This window comes from Marmota monax, unplaced genomic scaffold (genome assembly GCF_021218885.2).
Source record: "Marmota monax isolate L192 unplaced genomic scaffold, Marmota_monax_Labrador192_F-V1.1 WCK01_AAM20220418_F8-fsc00114, whole genome shotgun sequence".
Lineage (NCBI taxonomy): Eukaryota > Metazoa > Chordata > Mammalia > Rodentia > Sciuridae > Marmota > Marmota monax.
In genome coordinates this window covers 4,885,966-4,905,254 of record NW_026694943.1, presented here as the reverse complement: position 1 = coordinate 4,905,254, position 19,289 = coordinate 4,885,966, and the positions used below count along the sequence as shown (strand labels likewise).

Here is a 19,289-nt window from a genome sequence, read left to right as displayed (position 1 = left end):
TCCCTGAAAGTGATGCAGATAGATATCAGAAGTATAACAACTTTGTAGTAATATTTCCCCCTTTGTGATCAGGCTGAATGATGTTTCATTTATTGACTAGTTTCACTATGCACAGGATAATAGTAATAAGATTTAATAATATATTTTTTAAAGTTAATCTCCATTATGGTTAACTATAAAATGCATATTGAAGAATAACAGATCAAACAATAAAGAGAAAAACCTCTATAGCTAGATAATAAAATGCAGACATATAGCATATATTATAGAAAAGCATCACTTCTCAGAGCTGAGTAGGAAGGTTTTCACATTCTTGTTGTGGCTTTGTTTGTAAATTGTGAAGGGAAAATTAAATCCTTAAAGTCATGTTTAATCTGGCTTGATATAATAAATATTCTATAGGTTGGAACTTGACTATCAAGATTGTGTGATGTATTTTATCTTAAAACTCTTCTCATCTTAATTCTTAATAAAGATATATGTCAAAATATTCCAAGATATTAAGACAAAAGGAATTTCAACTTACAGTCACCAGTACTTGAAAATTCTGACAATTTGTTATTAGTAAAAAAAAAAAAAAATACATCTAGAACTACTAAAGTAGCCCAAAGTTTGATTATCTTTATTAAAATTCATCACTCAAAATGAGGTCTGTTCATAATTTCTGTTATATTAATAGCCATTCTGAGGATGGTCTAAAGACCAACTCTGGGTATTTCTAGAAATGGCTTCTCCACTATTCTGCTTGCTGATGATGTTTCCCATCCTGTCTTTTAAAAGTAACCATTATTATGACTCTCAAATTATACCACATAAATGTAACATTGTCTGAATTTGATTCTTAGTGTAAACTATTTTTTTAAATGACTGACAATATTTGATATAAAATCTTTTTAAAATGCGGCTTTCTCAAATTTTAATGAAAATCTTGACAATTGCCTTCAGAATTCTTCCAGGACAACTTTTTCTTCTCTTACTCTTCATTCTTTTAAAATCAATGACTATTTTTATTCCAATTGGTCAGACAAGTAGGCTTTTGACTTATAAAAGCTCTATTCCAATGGCGCACACACGCGCGCGCGCCCAACCCCCCACAGTCACGTGTCACTTAGTGGCAGGGATACATTCTGAGAAATGCATCATTAGGTGATCTTATCATGTGTGAACATCATAAAACGTACTTCCACAAACAGCTACACCATCACTAGCTGATAAAATCACATGGGAATTCCATCATACGTGTGGTCCTTTGCTAAACAAAACACCATTATGGAGTACATGACTGTATATAATTTAATTTTGCCTGTGTAGTTCTTTTTAAAAATAAATAACCAAGTAATAGAGTTTGGTTCAAGGATTTTTGGAGTCATCTAGATCTTTTAAATTAACATAAGGGAGTTACAGGGTATTTTTGAACATACCTCATTACTATAAATTTACCTAGTACTGAGTTCATGATGCAATAGCTAAACATGGACAAAGTATTTTCTTTTCCTTGACAGAGTCCCTATTTTATTCCTAAATTCAGAATATTATTACCATGAATTCTTCATCCACTAGTACTGTGTTTGAACTTAGAGTTGTTTCAAATGATTTTAAATTTTTATAATTATAAAAAATTCCACAATGGTAATCTACAGATAAATATCAAAAGTACAGACTTGAGTTGAGAAGTACTCAGATAGTAATATTGCCAAAATTTCATAAGGGAAAATATACCTTTACAGAACAATAAACAGCAACCAAGAGTTAGCTCTCAAGCAAAACCTATAGCCCCATAACATCCAGATTACAATTTATGGATGACGTGTCTACTTCACTTAAGAATGGTAAAATATATATATGTTCAATAAAACTCTTAATTCCAAAAATGGTTAGGAGCTTTTGTCTACCAGGTTGACTTACCCTGAAAAACCTAAATTTGCCCATTAATCCCCAGACTTCCCTGTAAGCCAATCTTCACTACCCTAACCATTACCTAAGTGTATTGGATGTGCTCTAAGGAATGTGGATCACAATATAGATGGCTTCTTATTCAAAGGACCACATGCTTATATATTAATTTGATATATGCAATACCTGTAAGGTTCTTTAAGGCCAGACATAGGTCTACTCAACCTATAACATATCAGTGACCTTAGAGATGTGCTCACAAAACTTCACATTATTTTAGTTTCATAAAAAGTTCCACACTTCATAGGTAGGAGAAACCATATGAGAAAATCTCTATCTAAATCCACTACTCATTTGACCAATAAGCCCACAAAAGAGATTTAACTTCCTCTTGCCTTAGTACAAACTTCCTGATATGCATAATGAATGTGTTGGGACATGGAGGAATCTGGTTTCCCTACTAATTAGAGCTCTTCTCTGAACAGCAAGAGCAGCAGTTGAGTTTTATGGAAACACCATTTCTGAGAGAATCAACAGAAATGTCACTTCCACCATTGGGTCCTTCCACAAGCTCTTCTCAGAGACAATGCCCTAATTTATTTTTCAATTACATTTCTACTATGCATATGTCAGTTTGGATAAATAATAGGCATTCAGTGAATAAATCTATTAGTATTATGTCTCTAGTTCAGACAAATCTTTAAAGAAAATATTTTCAGGAAAATAATTTATTAGTAATTGAGGTTTTTGAATGATAGTGCTCAATATTAAAATCTTTTATAGGTCCTATAGTATTAAACACTTCTGACAGCATGCATATATGATATGTAATACATTCATCATGTAGTGTCTACTCAAAATCTTTTTGGCAAATAAGATGGCTTAAAAATAAGTTTTGTCAGATCAAGCATTTTAGTCTTCTAGGTTTTGATATTAAAATGCTATTTCCTAAATTCTAGGAGAATTATAGTGTATTGATATGAAAAATTCTGATGTAGCTTTGAAACTAATGAGATAACAAGTATTGTTTCTTTTCCTCCCACTATTTCTCCCATGAAATTGCAATCAGTTCTTAAAAAGACTCTTAAAATAAAAGCTGAGCTTAGCATTCTTACCTGGCACCCTTTTGGCCCAGTTGATCATGTGAACCAGCTCCCTGTCTGCCAGGTTGGTCAGCAAGCCCATCATGGAGGCCTCGCTGAAGGGTCTGGTAGGATCGTACTCAGAGTAGATTAGGGGGGGCTCAGCGTCCAGCAAGGCACTGACCATCTGATCAGCTGTCAAGGACAAGGCAGGGCTGTTCTTCTTAGTGTGTTTAATAATGAGGGGGCTTGGCCAAAGGTTGGCAGCTCTCATTTCTCCAGAGGGTCCTATTTCATTCCTGCCTTCCCCATCATCTCTCTGACGCTTGTGTTTCAACATTCTTCCTCCTCTTCGGTCTTTCCGTATCCCTGAAAATGCAGAGGGAAAAAATTAACTAATTTGTTCCCAAGTAAATTTTCATATAAACACCATTTTCAAAGCAAACAGCACTTTATTTTATTTCAGTAAATACATGGGGGACAAACAAACTAGTAAGCATTTAGCAATTAACTCTCCATAAGGGGGAAAAAAGGAATTGATTTGTAGCATTTGCCAATTTTCATGATATAAATACTGCCACTGAAACTAATTTCAAGTCACTTTTCTAACATCAATATTCTTATAAAACGCTTGTAAATAACAGTAGGCTTTTGTGAGCCAGTACAAGCTGGCTGTGACACACCAGGTCTGTGTGTGTGTGTGTGTGTGTGTATAAAACAGATGCTGTAAAACAAAAGAATTATAATAAAAAACTATTCTTGAAATATAGTTTAACATCAAACATTTCTTCTGCATGAATATTCTTTTAAATAGTAAATTAAAAGAATATTTTAATAATAAAGGGGCAGAGTAAGATGGTGGGATAAGAGCCTCCAAAGATTGAATCTCAACAGAAACATCAATTCAAGAACTATTCACACATGAAAGTACCTTCACAAGAGCTATGGGAGATCACAGTACCTGCTTTTAGCATACAAATAAGAAAGATTCTTTAAAGGCAACAAGGAAAGAATTGCTCACATTACCCTTCTTTCAACTCTAAGCAGCACAATGTAGAGAAGGACACCTCCCACTTGAGAGAGGAATATAGACCTTAGACACGAAACCAAGTGCCAGGTGTACCACAGTGACATTCAGTACTGGGAGTAATGCTATAGCCCCTACCCCCAGTCTTTGACTTAGACAAAGCCTGTGTATGCACCCTTCACCAGGCAGAGACCTGTGTCCCCAGTAGGACAGCCTTGCATTTTAGCCCACTTCACATCCAATCAGCTGCAGGGGTCTTGGGCCACAAAGAAACCACAGCAGCAGGCAGGTCATAGCAGGAAGGGCCTTGGTCCTGCCTCATGCTGCACTGGTATCAGTGGACTATTGGCTTCTGATATGAACTGGCACTGAAGCAGCCATGGTGTCCGTGGGACTGCCCATCCTTTCCACAATCCCAGGCAGCACAACATGGAGAGAGTTACTGTCCATTGCAGAATGAAGAGGGAGATAGGCACTAGTTGTTTCTGGACCTTCCACAGTGAGGCCTGTGCCAGGCAAAATTCTATGGTGCCTGACTTCAGATCATTGACCATGGACAAGGCATCTGGATGGTTGACAAGAAGGCTTATAGAGAAGGACTGCCCTTTCAGATATATCCCTCGGCCGTCTTGAACAACACAATGGCACCTCAGGACTTAGGGTACCATCTACTGCTGAAATAGTGACAGTGACCACAGGCTCAGAGAAAATAAATTAGAATTTCTGGAAAGAAGGGCACAAAGACAAATTATAAAGACTGGAATAATACCTAATCCTTTAATATGCATATGACATCACACACACTAATGAGCATTAACAAATTGCAGAAAATCAAAACATCACCTAATAGACAAAATAAGACACCAGAAGGGCTGGGGCATGACTCAGTGAAAGACTGCTTGCCTAGCATGTGGGGAGCCTCAGGTACTATCCTCAGCAGGAGGAGGAGGAGAAGGAGAAAAAGAAAATGGATACCAGCAACTGATTATAAAGCAACCAACATGTAAGAACACTCAGAGATTCAAAATAGCTGTTTAAGAAAAACACAATGAACTGCAAAAAAATACAGAGAAACAATTCATAATTCATCAGAAAAACAAATTTCACTGAGAAAGATTAATTTATGAAAATCAAACAGAAAGGAAGGAAGGAAGGCCATAAAGGAAACAAAGAGCCAGGAGTGGTAGTGCACACCTGTAATCCCAGCGGCTCAGGAGGCTGAGACAGAAGGATCACAAGTTCGAAGCCAGCCTCAGCAATGGTGAGGCACTAAGCAACTCAGTGAGAATCTGCCTCTAACTAAGATACAAAACAGGGCTGGGGATGTGGCGCAGTGGTTGAGTGCCCTGAGTTCAATCCCCTGGAAAGGAAGGAAGGAAGGAAGGAAGGAAGGCAGCAGTAATAAGACCTAACCTATCAATAATTACCTTAAATGCAAGTGGATTAAATTCTCTAATTAAAAGACACAGAATACCTTAATGGATTTAAAAACAAGGCCCAACTAGTCACTATTTGCAAGAAATACTTCATTCTAAGGACATGTATAGACTGAAAGTGAAGGGACAGGGAAAGAAATTCTGTGCAACTAGAATCCAAAAGAAAGCAGAAGTAGTCATACTTATTTTGAGTACGATAGATCATTTAGATATTTAGATACAGATTTTAAATCAAAAGTATTAAAGAGCAACAAGGAAAGTCATTGTAGAATGATGAAGGGATCAATTCAGCAAGATTGTAAATGACAGTTCTAAATATATATGCACCCAATATCAGAGCACCCAAATATATAAAGCAAATATTAATAGACCTAAAGGGAGAGACATACTCCAGCACAATAATAGCAGGGAACTTTAAGATCTCATTTTCAGCTGGGGACATATCATCTAGACAGAAAATCAAAAAAGAAACAGCAGAGTTAAACTGCACCAGAAACCAAATGGACCCGTCATTACAGAATATTCTATCCAACAGCTGCAGAATATGCATTCTTCTCAGCAGCACAAAAACATTCTCCAGGAGAGATTATACAGTAGGCCATATCAAGTATCTTATCTAATCACTATGCAATAAAGCTAGAAATCAGTAACAAGAAAAACTTAGAAATACGTGGAACTTAAACGGACCCAAATTACCAATGGATCAGTGAAATAATTAAGAAGAAAATATACAATTTTCTTGAAATAGATGATAATGGAAATACAACATACCAAAACCTAGGGGGTATAGGAAACTAAGAGGAAAACTGATAGGCTTGTATATATTGAGCCCTTCTTGCATCCCTAAGACGAATCCCCCTTGAGGACGGTGAATAACATTTTTATGTGTTGTTGAGTTTGGTTAGCTACTATTTTGTTGAGAATTTTTGCACATAGGCTCATGGGAATCTTGACTTTCTTTTACATGAAAAAAGCAGAAAGTTCTCAAATAAATAGCCCATTGCATCTCAAGGAACTAAAAAGAAAATACAAACAAACCAAACCCAAAGTTGGCAGAAGAAAAAAACTAATAAAAGTCAGAACACAAATAAATGAAAGAGAAACTAAAACAACAATATGAAAAAAATTAACAAAATTAAGAGTTGATTTTTGCAAGCATAAACAAAAATGACACTTTTAGACTAAAAAAATGACTCAAAATCAGAGATGAAAAATGAGATATCACAATTTATACCACAGAATTGAAAAGGATCATTGAAGACTATCATGAACAACCAAAAGCCAACAAATTTGATATCCTAGAGAAAATGGAAAAATTCCTGACACATACACCTTACCAAGGCTGAATCATGAAGAAATAGAAAAACCGTGTACAGACCAACCACAGCAAGACTGGATTAGTCTCCCATCAAAGAAAAACCTAGAATCAAACAGCTTCACTGATGCAGTCCATCCAAACCTTTAAGGAAGAACCAATTCTTTTTCAGTTATTCAAAAAAAAAATTAAGTGGTGGAAGGAACTCTTACAAACTCTTTTTTAAAATTTTTAAAAATATTTTTCAATTGTTGATATTTATTTATTTATGTATATGTGGTGCTGAGAATCGAACCCAGTGCCACACACATACCAGGTAAGTGTGCTACCACTGAGCTACAGCCCCAGCCCCTCTTCCAAACTCTTTTTACAAGGTCAGAATTATCCTGAGACCCAAACTAGACAAGAACATGAATAAAGAAAACTACATACATTTCCTTGAAAAACATTCATGAAAAAATTCTCCACAAAATACTAGTAAACCAAATCTAACAACATATCCAAAGAATCATTCACCATGATCAAGTGGGATTCATCCCAGGGATGCAAGAATGGTTCAACATATGCAAATCAATAAATGTGAGACATCATATCGACAGAATAAAGGACAAAAGTCCATATGATCAGCTCAGTAGAGGCAAAGCATTGAATAAAATTCAATATCCGTACATGATAAAAAACTGAACAAATTAGGTTCAGAAGGTATGCATACCTCAGTATAGTAAAGATCAAATACAATAACCCCACAACTCACATAATAGTGAAGAGGAGAAAGCTGAAATTTTCTAAGGGGAACAAGAAAAGAATGGCCACTTTCACTCCTTTTATTCAACCTAGTACTGGAAATTCTAGCCAGAGTATTCAAGCAAAAGAAATAAATAAATGGCATCCAAATTGGAAAAATGGAAGTCAAATTGTCCCTTTACAGTTATGATCTTATACACTAAAAATCAGAAAGACTTCACCAAGAAAACTATTAGAACTATTAAGTGAATTCAACAAAGTTTCAGGATACACAGTCAACATACAAAAATCAGTTGCATTCCTCTAAGTTGATGATGAATCATCTAAAAAAGAATTTTAAAAAGCAATCTCATTTACAATAGCTATAAAAAATAAAGTACCTAGGAATTTAAAGTTCTAAGTAGTTCAAAGTAGTTTCCCTCCCCCAAAGGTTTACCCAGCTGGGTTCTTACTAACTACATCATGGAATAGGGGAGAAAGGGGGAATTCAGTTTTTCTGCTGTGATTCTTTGAGGTTTTGGCTCAGTATCTTGCCTGAAAAAGGCCAGGCTGTGCTGCTAAACATGTTATCAGCAAAAACAAATATTTTTAAAAGAAAAAATTTCACACAAGCTTCTGTATTTTCAAAGAAAGTTAATCTCTCCAAAATTTGTCAGATAGCAGCAGTTTTCGATTTATATGTAGAAAATTATCATTTGATAAAAAGTTAATACAACTATTTTTACTATTAAAGACATGAGAAATAAATGCTATAATATATCATCTTTCTCTATCACTCCAAAACAAATGAGTGACTATGAGAGCTTTGGTTTTTTTAATTTAATTTTTCAAGGGATTTTGGCAAATATGTGGTTGTAAAGTGTTTAATATATAACTTTTATTCTTGTAGGTCTAAAGGTATATTAGATGTCATTTTTAAAACTAAGAGAAGCCACCCACCTTTTCTATTGCTCAGTATTAAAATGAGCATTTATCAGAGCTCTTAGAATAAGTTATCATAACCATAAACTACATCATTATTGCAAATACACATTGGGCACTATTTGTTTTAAGTGTTTTACATATATTATGCTGTAACACATTGTAACTCATTGGTTCTCACAATAATCTTGTAAATGTTAGAAAACTGCACTTAGGTTCATGGCTCACCCATGATCATTTCTCTTTGATTCCAGGTCATGGCTCTTTAAAGAAGTGGTTTTGTTTTGCTTTTCAGTTAAACAGAGATTTTGAATTTTAGCCATTATCATTGGTACAAAGTTGATAAGTGTAAGAACACCAAGAAGTAAACCAAGTCAGACAAGAACAACAGTATATGACCAGTCATTGTGCAGAATTGGGCCCTTCCGCTGCCTCACTGCCAGATGCTCCCACATCTGGATGAAGGGTGATGGTGCTCCCCCTCTGCTCCCGGCTCATCAGAGCACACCAGAAGCATGCTCAGTGCCAGATGCCACATAGTAAAGAAAGATCTATTCAGATTAGCGTTAACTAGAATGTCAAGGAGACCTGAACTGAGGTCACATGGAGAACCAGGAAGGAACAAGGAGGAGTGAGCCCGGAGAAAAGGCTTAGAGGAAGTTCGAGCACCACCCTCAGAGGGGCAATCTTGAGTGGCATGATTCCACTAACTGCCTGCTTACCAGCCCAATGGCTGAAACAGAAGCAGTATGGAGCGACCCCGGAGAGTTGGCTGCAGTGCAGGACCAGGAGCATGTGCAACAGTCAGAGGGACAACTGAGTCAGAAGCTGCCACCATAAGAAGAAATAAGGTGGACCACTGGCATTTTCCAAGAATAGGCTAAATGAAAACCTTACAGGAATGTTTGTGTCAAATCATGAAATTTCTCATCTTAGAGGAATTTGGAAGTAGACTGTTCTGGTGGTTTAGTCATAGCGCTATTTAAAGCAGTGACTTGAACCAGCACACCCACTTGAGTTTCACACACAATTCAGGTTATTGAACATACGACAAAAATGGCCACAGGTTGGAGAGGTGGAAGAGGAAAACACAACTGGAGAGATGAAGAGAGGCTGATTATTTGGAAAACCATCAAAGAGTCAAAGAGGGAAAGATAAATTCAATGAGCATTAATGAATTTTTTTTTCTAATTTACCCCAAATGTACTATACTTTTCAAATATCAGAGTTCCCACAATTATACAAAGAAAATAAAAAGAGACGCTTCTACATATTATGTGGCCAACTGTCTGTGAGAGGATCCCAGGGTATTGTTCAATGAGAAAGGAATCCTGTTCTACTTGCAAGTCATAATGTACACATTGCTGGTGATAACACTGCACAACTATTTTGCAGCAGTTAAAACAAGGTACAACTGGAATTAAATGAAAGAAGGTGAAAAATAATGCAACTTCTATTCCTATTTTACCCTATGTCTAGTGAGAACTGAAGATCAGAACCATGACTGTGGGCTGTTGTGTCTCTGAGGAGTGTAAGGTCAGTTCTTAGTTATAAAGAGGGGTGGAGCACAGGAAAGGCATGGATACTTGAAAGCCAAAGACAAAACTAAAAACTCATTCTCTGCTCTCTCCCAATTCCTCCAGAATTATCTGTAGAGGAACAACATAGGCTCATCCTCTTTGCCTACCTTTTTTACACTATCAGGAAAAAGCTAAAAGACTAAACAATGAGCATGAAGCAGAGGCAAGGGGGAAAAACCATAGATTATGCAAATATTAAACAGACAGCTTCTTGAGAGTCAGAAACTTTATTGGTAGCCAATAGCACTGTGGCTCATAAGATTGTACATATGAGATGCCCTATACATTAAAATATTTTCAGAATGATTGAGCAATATATTTATCAGCACAAGATGTTAGGCACTGGAGAGGCTAATGTACATGTTATTAGCTCTCAAGTTGTGCCGCTGATTAGATAACACTTGCACCTAAGCAGATTTCTTTATCTTTCCGTTATTCAATGATTTTCCTAACCGGGTCCATGGATTTTACATAAGTGACTGAGAAATGAAAGCCTCTTTCATTTGTCAAACCCATCATGAGTGTAAAACGCCAACCAGATTGATTTTTGTCTCCTTGGGGTTAGGCATCTCTGATATCCTCATCAACTATTGTCAGGACTTAGGCCAAGGAAAGCGTCTCTACTTAGTAGCACTCACTGTGGACCCCAGTAATTCTAATCCACCACAGGAAGCATGAATTTGAGAGAATTTACTAACACAGGCAATCAGGGTGGGCATGAAAGGGAGAGGAAGGTGGTTTGGTTATTCTGGAGGGAAGGCAGGCCCCAAGGATCTCTGCAAGCCTGCCTGGGATTCAAACATCAGTCATCAGCTGAAGGCATTCTGGGCATTATCCCCAGGGAAAGAGGATGAAGATATCTCTGTTGCTTAAAAGTACGTCCTAACCCTAAATGGAAAAACATCTGTCCTAATGAGCAAATTGCCTGAGGCATTTTAAAAGAGCGTGTCTAATTATTTTAGACTCGGCTTAATCATTTTTTTAAGGTTTTAAATTCTTTGGCCATTGAATCTCAAAAGTTAATATACTATCTGAATATTCATTAATAATAGAATTCACTGGATTTTTCACTTCTAATGCATTCTAATTTTAAATTTTTCTTTTATTGAAAATTTTTTTTCCTCTTAATAACCAATACCTCTAAAAAAAAAACCTAGTATAACACCAGTATAGTCATTTTTCCAGTTTCCTACAACTACTTCAATGTATTATTAAGTATTTCAAGCTTTTGCATAATCACTTTTCCTTTGTTTCTCAATAATTTCACATTACTCGTGAGGTATTAAAGATCCAGACAAAGAAATACACTAAAAGCTTTTTAATCTAACATGTTAAAGAAAACAGAAGTATTGATTAGTTAAAAATTAAATAAAGAACTAATAAAACTGCTCTAGAGATATTCCCCCTTCATCAATTCTAATGGTGTCCCTTCAAATACTCAAGATGAATTCTATAAAGTAAATATTGTTATTGTCCTCATTTAACAGCGAATACATTGACTATCATGCCCAAGGTCCTACCAAGGTCAGCACAGGATTCTGACCAAGGTACATCTGATTCCGTAGCCTGTGTACCACAATATGACTGATCATAAAGCCCCTATCGAACCATTAGATTGTATCTTCAAATTATGTAATTGTAGATTATTGTTATTATTAATATAATCACATTCCTAAAGTGTGTCAGGTCAAGGAACTAGGAATGATCTAGTTCATTTAACACTATTCAACATTCTTTCTCCTCACATCCAAAGAATCACCATAACACACACAGCATTTCCACATACGCCTCTTGCTTTAGTCCCTTCCTTTCTCTTCACTGCCATCATTTGCTCTGGCTGAAAAAATGTCTCCCAAAGTCAAGGTGTTAAAGGCTTGGTCCCCAGCCTGTTGGTTACAGGGAGATGGCAGAACCTTTAAGAAGCAGGGCCTAAAGGCAGGAAGTGAGGTCACTGGAGGTGTGTCCTTGAAGGGGATATTAGGACTCTGAGCCCTTCCTTTCTCTCTCTTTGCTTCCTAGCTGCCAAGAAGAGAGCAGTTTTCTGCATCATGAGCTCCAACCCTGATGTGCTGCCTTGCCAGAGGCCCAAAGGCAACAGAGCAAATCAAACATAGATGGAAACCTCTGAAACCCTAAGCCAAAATAACTCTTTTTCCCTATAAATTGATTACCTGAGGAATTTTATTATAGTAACACAAAGCTCATTAACACACCATGCTACTTCATATCCTCATCCCCTTGCCCAGATCATTAAAGTAGCTCCTAATTGGGCACCCTGCCTACCTTCACTAGGGATTTGTTCATCTCCATTGTACACCCATGTCATCCAGCCACGGTGTACGTAAGACTTTCATTGAGTGCCTTGGCCGTAAGCTGGAACTCTTCAACCACACTTTGAAGACTCTGGGCAGTACCACAGGGTATCTGAGGTGGGGCTCCTGGGGTTTCTAGCCACCCCATCACTCCATTTGTCCAAAGCAGCTGTATGTGTGTTTGTCTGTGCATCTTGTTTGGAATTAGGGGAAGAAGTTATTTTAGGGCTTACTTGTTTATTTTCAGTTTTAAAAGTCATTAATTAATGGAATAAACCCAAATTCTAAATTAAAACTCATGAATTTTCACAAAGAGTCTAAATAAAGTACCTTGAAACGTAGCTTTACAAATCCCTTTCATAAACCTTCCATTTGGGTAGAAGCAGACTGGGCCTGTGTATCCTTTTATAATGCTTTGCAACATCACCACCCTGTTCTCTTTCTATCCGTTTCTTATTCAACCTCAACAATTTCGGGTCCCATTTCATCTGTGGTCAGACTTAGACCCCATTCCAGCCTAGTGGGCTCCATCTTCTTTGTTCCGTTGCTTTCCTTCCCTGGGCCCTTCACGGTGCTGCTGTCCCGTTTTAGTTATACCCGAGTTCCTCCTCACTTTTGTGTCCTGGACCTTCCCTCCAGGAAGGAACCTGGAGCTGTCTTGGGCTCTCCTTATTAGTTTCCCTTTCTCAAGAGACACTGTCATGCTCTGCTTGGTTTTTAAAGACTGTGTGTGTGTGTGTGTGTGTGGTGTGTGTGTGTATGTGTGTGTAATATTTTTTTGTAGGTTTTATTTACTTTACGTTTCTGGTGGTGGATAATCTAGTACCTGCTATTCCATCTTGGCAGAGATTCCCAATAATTATTTTGATCATTAGATTTAACAAAATCCCTTACTCTCATCTCTTCTCTATTAACCAACTTCCTGTTTGAAATCCTCCATTTCTTCTTCTAGAGTTTTACCAGCATGGATCTTATTGGGATTTTCTTTTCCTCTTCTGTAAAGTATAATGACCAAAAAGGATTTCAAGCCCAAGTTAGAAAAGTTAGAGGGAGGAAAAGGAGAGTTTATTTTCAGTAAGCAAAGACCGTATTTCCCTCCCACTAACTCCGTGCTTCTTCCCAATAGCAAGTTAGGAGGCTTAGCTCCTTCACCCTGCCTCTCCATTTCTTTACACTCTGGCTCATTGCTTCCCAGCTGCAATTCCTGTTCTCCCCAGCTGCTAACCATGAGAACTATTTTCACCTTTGTTTATCTGATGATCCTCTCTGATCCAGGTTACAGTGGTCTGAAGACACGTTTGCTATTTAGGAACTTGGGGAGGCAGCACAGCCCCCAAGACCCCAGAAGCAGCATCTCTCCAGAGACATGCAGCGCTTTGCTTGTTCCTCCAATTTAACCCTGTGAATGTAGCTCTCTTTATTCAAGGGGATAATCTATTCACTGTGTAGAAGCAGGTTCCCAAGGCAAGTTGAAATGACCTTCCAGGTCAGATCTACATGACCAAAATATACTGGGTTTGAATAGATCCCAGGTAAGAGTCTTCAGTTTTCTAGAAGTTTAGAATCACTACAGAACACCTAAAGACAGAGAACTTAGAAAGACTGAGGACCAGTTTTGCAGTTTTGAACATTTTGTTTGGTACTTCAAACTGAACTGTTGTTTTTAGGGCATTGTTCAAACATTTTTGAAATGGGTAATTTTATTAACTAATTGTAGTAATAGACATTTCTTAATTTTTGTTTTCCTGGCACCTCAATTGTCTTTCTATATTTGGCAAATTTCCTAGTTTGTGAATTAGTAGATGTCAGAATCTGCCTTTCACTGCAAAAGCCACAATTACTGCTTTCTGTGGCTCCAGACTCTAGGGAGAAAGTCAGTGGCCTGGGCTCCACCCACAGCACGCTTCCCCCTGAGGCTGTGCAGCCAGGGCGTAGGACAATTCCATTTGCTGTCCAGTGGTGCATCTGGTGCCCAAGAATGGAGGCAGGACTGCTCCACTGGCAAAGGCAATGGCTCCCTGCTTCTCTTGCTCACAACTGTTCCCTAAGCCTGATATTTCAGTCCTGGCATTGAATCAAATTGTCTCAATAATTTCTTTTGTCACAAAATTGTCTCAATAATTTATTTCTTAAGTGTGAGCCAGTTTGTAGTGCTTGTAATCAATAATAATGCAATCAATAATAATAATAATTGCTAAGATTTATTGAGTCATTGTTATATACCAGGCGTTCATCTAAGCTCTTGGCCTATATTATGCAATTTAATTTTCAGAGACACAATGTAAGATATGTCCTATACCGTATCTCTTCCTATTGCCAAGAAAACTGGATGCAGAACTGGAGCTTGAACCCAGGAAGACTGATTGCAGGGCCCACACAATAAAATACCATGCCACAGCTGTCTCCGAAAATATTGACTGGTACAATTTGTAAAAACCTACAAGCACTGTTAATCAAAATAACTAGTTGTATTCTGTGGTTTTTGTGTTTACAGTTGAGACCCTAGAATCCCTGGAGGACAAACTATCACATAAAACAGTACATCTATTGGTTCACCATGCATATAATCAATGATTCTGTAATTCCTAGAAATATCACCTACAACATTTCTCAATACATAGTCTACATTATATAAATCCTAGTCCAGAAATATTTTTAGAAGTTATTTTCCTATTTTTTCATTGAAGTTTTTATTTAGGCAAATTATTTGCCTACTAGTAGATCCCAAGGTTTGAATATTAGACATATTAAAATAGATCATTTTTCTCCAAATGAAGCAGATGGGCTAAAATTGACACCTATCTCCTATTAAAATTTTCTCTAAAAAAACATCTTCACCATGATTTTTTCCAGTGTGTTACAATCAGTTGAGAATAGTTAAAAACCTCTAAGCTTTGAAAGGGTGTCATATATCACTTATGTAAAATGTATGCATGCTTACATAAACAGTGCATTTTAAATAAATCTATTTAAAATTAGATAAATTAATTTTATTCATTCATTAATTCATACAATACAAATTACTAATAGCCAGACACTGCTCTGGGGTAAAAAGACAAAATTCCTACCCTCACACTACCATTATTTTTGTGATGAAGATAAACATTAAACAAGTAATAATAAACATGTCAGGAGGAAAAACAACGTGTGGAAAGTGCATTTAGACCACAGAGTACATAGGTTTAGAAACCAAAGCACAGTGGCTAGGATGGTCAATTCTGCTGTGGAAGAAAGACCAGCATGCCCACAGTTGGAAGAAAATGCACCCAAGTTGTTCAAGGAAAAGGCAGAGGTCAGGAAGGTTATTGTTACAGTAGACAGAGCAAGGAAGAAGTAAGGTGAGGGGGCCCGTCCTCCAGAACCCAGGAGATTAGGTAAGGACTGACTGTGCATTGTATTCCGAGAGATGAGAAGGCATTCTTTTAAGTTGAGTGACATGATAGAATTCATATTTTTAAAAGATTATTCTGGTACCCCCTAGGGAGAACTTACAGCCTCAAATAAGCACTGCAGAATAAGTTAGGGAGCCACGGCAGTTGACTAGGTAACAGATAACAGGAGCTTATATTTTGCATGATAAAAAAGAGGATGCAAGATAGAATTAGATGTAAAGTCAATAAGAACTGTTGATGAATTGAATGTGAAATGTGAGGAAAGAAAAATTCCAAATACTTTTGATTAAGATGTCAAGGGCTCTAATAGAAAAGGTAGACAACCTACAAGAACATCTAGGTACCAGAAGCAAAAAAGATGAAAACTCTAAGAAAAAATCAAAAGCAAATGTTAGAAATGTAAAAATACTGTGATAAAAATGAAAAACATCTTTGGTAGTTGATATCCAGACACTGCTCTGGGGTAAAAAGCTAGACACTACTCTAGCTCATCCTGGCCAAGGGAAGAAGCAGTGAGTTAACTTAAATGAAAGGACCAAAAAAATAAATAAAAAGGCAAAAAGTATAACCTATGCATAATTAGAATGTGAGAAAGAAACCAATGAAAGGAGAAGAAAAAATATTGGTGGAAACAATGACTGAGTATTTTTCCAAAATTATTGAGAGAGCAAACCACAGATCGAGGTATCTTAGAGAATTTGAAAATGAACAAATGTCCCCATTCCCGCAAGGAGAGCTACACCTCAGTACATAATATTTGAACTGTAGAAAGCCAAAGACAGGGAGAAAACCCTAGACAGGGGGCCACAACTACCCATAGAGAACAGGATAAGAATATGTCTCTTCGGAAACCATGAATGCATGAAAAGAGTAGAATGAAATATAATGATGGGAGGAAAAAAGTGACCCATCTAGAATTTCAAACCCATAAAAACTATCCTTTAAAAGTGGAGAGAAATAATTATTTTTAAAAAGTAAAAATCTAAGGGAATTCATCACCAGTAGACTTGTGTTGGTATTAGAAATAATAAAAGACTGTCTTCAAGTAGGAGGAAAATGACACATAGATCAGAAACTGTGTCTACATAAAGCTTGGAAGACCCTCAGACAATAAAATCAAAGCAGAAAAAGTAAAATCTTTTAAAGTTCTTAATAGGCTTAACTTCCTGTTTAAATTAATAATAGTAACAATGAATTAGGTGACTAGATAGGTGAGATGAATGACAGTAATGTCACAAAGGACAGGAAGGAGGGCTTGGGATTATTGTCTTAATGTTCCTATACTACATGTAAACTGGAAGAGTTTTATTGAAGGTGTACTAGGATTATTCTTTTAAATGTATACTTTAAACTTTAGGGGAACTACTACTACAAAAAAAACTTTGCTCTAAGAGAGGTGATAATTATATAAAATGCTCCAATTAAACTAGAAGAGGACACAAAGGAAGACTCTAGCAATAAACATGAAACAGTCACAAACATGGTTGTTAATACAAATATATCAATAACAACTTTAAAAACAAATGGTCTAAGTATACCAATTAAAAGGCAGAAATTGTCAAGATTGAGCTATGTATTGTCTTCAAGAAACCCACTCTAAGCACATGATATGTTAAAAGTAAAGGGATGGATAAAAAATTCTATACTAAATCAAAATAAAGCTGACATAGCTGTATTCATTTCAGGAAAAGCAGACTACAGAACAAGGAAAATTATCAGGATTTAAGAAGAGGGTTACCATATAATGATAGAAAAATCAATTTGCTAAGAAAATATTACACTAGTAATTGTGTTTGTACCTAAGAGTAGAGCCTCAAAATACATGGACAAAACAGGTGAATGAAAAGTGAAACAGACCAATCCACTGTTTTAGTTAGAAAATTCATCATTTTGATCAGTAATTGATAGTTTAAACCAGTGGAAAAAATCAACATGCATATAGTTATTGACTTCAATAGCTCTTATCAATCAACTTGACCTAATTAATATTTATAAAATGTTCCATCAAACAGTCTTCTCAAGCTTTGGTGGACTATTCACCATTATAGGCCAGTTTCGGGGCCATAAACATCCTTTGAAATTTAAAGGAACAGAAATCATGCAAAGTATGATCTCATGTTAGAATTGAAATAAACTAGAAATCAATAAGAGAAAGATAACTGGAAAATTCCCAAATATTTGCAGATTAAACAACACTCTTTTAAGGGTCATAGGGGTAAAAAGAGCCTCAAGAGAAATGTTTAAATGTTTTGAACTAAATGAAAATAAAAACAAAACTTAAAATTTGTAGCATATAGAAAAGTAGTTCTTAAGAAGAAATTTTATAGCATTAAATGAATATATGAGACAAGAAGAAAAGTATAACATCAATAAAACAAAGTTTCACCTTAGGAGACAAGAAGAGAAAAAGCTAGATATGTCTAAAATAAAAATAAGAGAAAAAAATAACAATTAGAACAAAATCAACAAAATTAAAAACATAAATAAAATAAATTCAGTTGAATAAATCTTGTTCTTCAAAAAGATCAATTAGAATTGATATATTTCCAGTCAGGCTAATTAAGAAAAAGAGAGAAAACATAAATTACCAACATAATAAATAAAAAAGAAGTCCTCATCATTTGTCCCATTGGCATTAAAAGGACAATAAAGAAATACTATAATAATTTTATGCCTGCAAATTTGATAATTTATATAAATTGGACAAATTGTTGAAAGACAAATTACCAAAACTCACATGAGGAGAAACAGATATCCTGAATAACTCTTTATTTAGGAAATGGAATCAATAATTAATAACCTTCAAAAATGGGGAAACACTTTGTAGCTCATTTTGTGAGTCCAGCATCACACTAATACCAAATCATATGAAGGCATTAAAAGAAAGAAAAAGTATAAACCAATATCTCTCACCTGATCATTAGCATAAAATTTCAGCTAATGTCAGCAAGTCTAATCTAAAAGCATATAAAATAAATTATACAGCCTGACCAAAGAGCATTTATTCTAGTTATGTAAAACAAATTCAACATTAGAAAATAAATTAATGAATACCACCTTAACAGAGAGAATAGGAAAAATTCATATCAATTGGTTCAGAAAAAGGCATTTGACAAAATCCAAAAGCTATTCATGATTTCTTGCCATTGGTTCAGGAAATGACCAATGGGATGAGGGAGCTAGAAGGAATACTCTTGCAATGTGGTTAGCCTTAGAAGCATCAGCGCGTACTCATATGCAGTTTAGCATAGATACAGATTGTGATTTATGCAAATAGTTGTAGATATATGCATATGCTTGGGTTAGTACATATACCTCTTTGTATCATCGGCATAGGAGACCCAAAATTAACAACACTCAATAACAAGTACACTTACTTCCCAGATCTTGATTCTCTGGAGAAATGGCTGATCATTAGAGTGAGGCAGGAAGTACACAAATGAATCCAAAATATCTCATTGTGAAAGTTAAAAAGTGCCAAATGTGTGTGATGGGGGAGGGAAGACCAACAATGATAGGCACATGGTAAAGGCATACAGAAGTCAATAGAAAGAGCTTCCAAAATTAAAAAAAAAAATACTGGTAGG

The 19,289-nt window shown here is 36.1% G+C and overlaps 1 protein-coding gene across 5 annotated transcripts in view; it reads right to left on the bottom strand.

The window, feature by feature from the left end:
* Positions 1-19,289, bottom strand: part of Esr1 (estrogen receptor 1) — a 388,588-nt gene that overhangs the window by 138,486 nt on the left and 230,813 nt on the right. For all 5 annotated transcript variants that reach the window (XM_046427429.2, XM_046427428.2, XM_058573621.1 and 2 more), the window contains one exon: positions 3,009-3,344. In XM_046427429.2, coding sequence (XP_046283385.1) covers positions 3,009-3,344 — 336 coding nt within the window. The remainder of the gene's footprint in view (positions 1-3,008; positions 3,345-19,289) is intronic.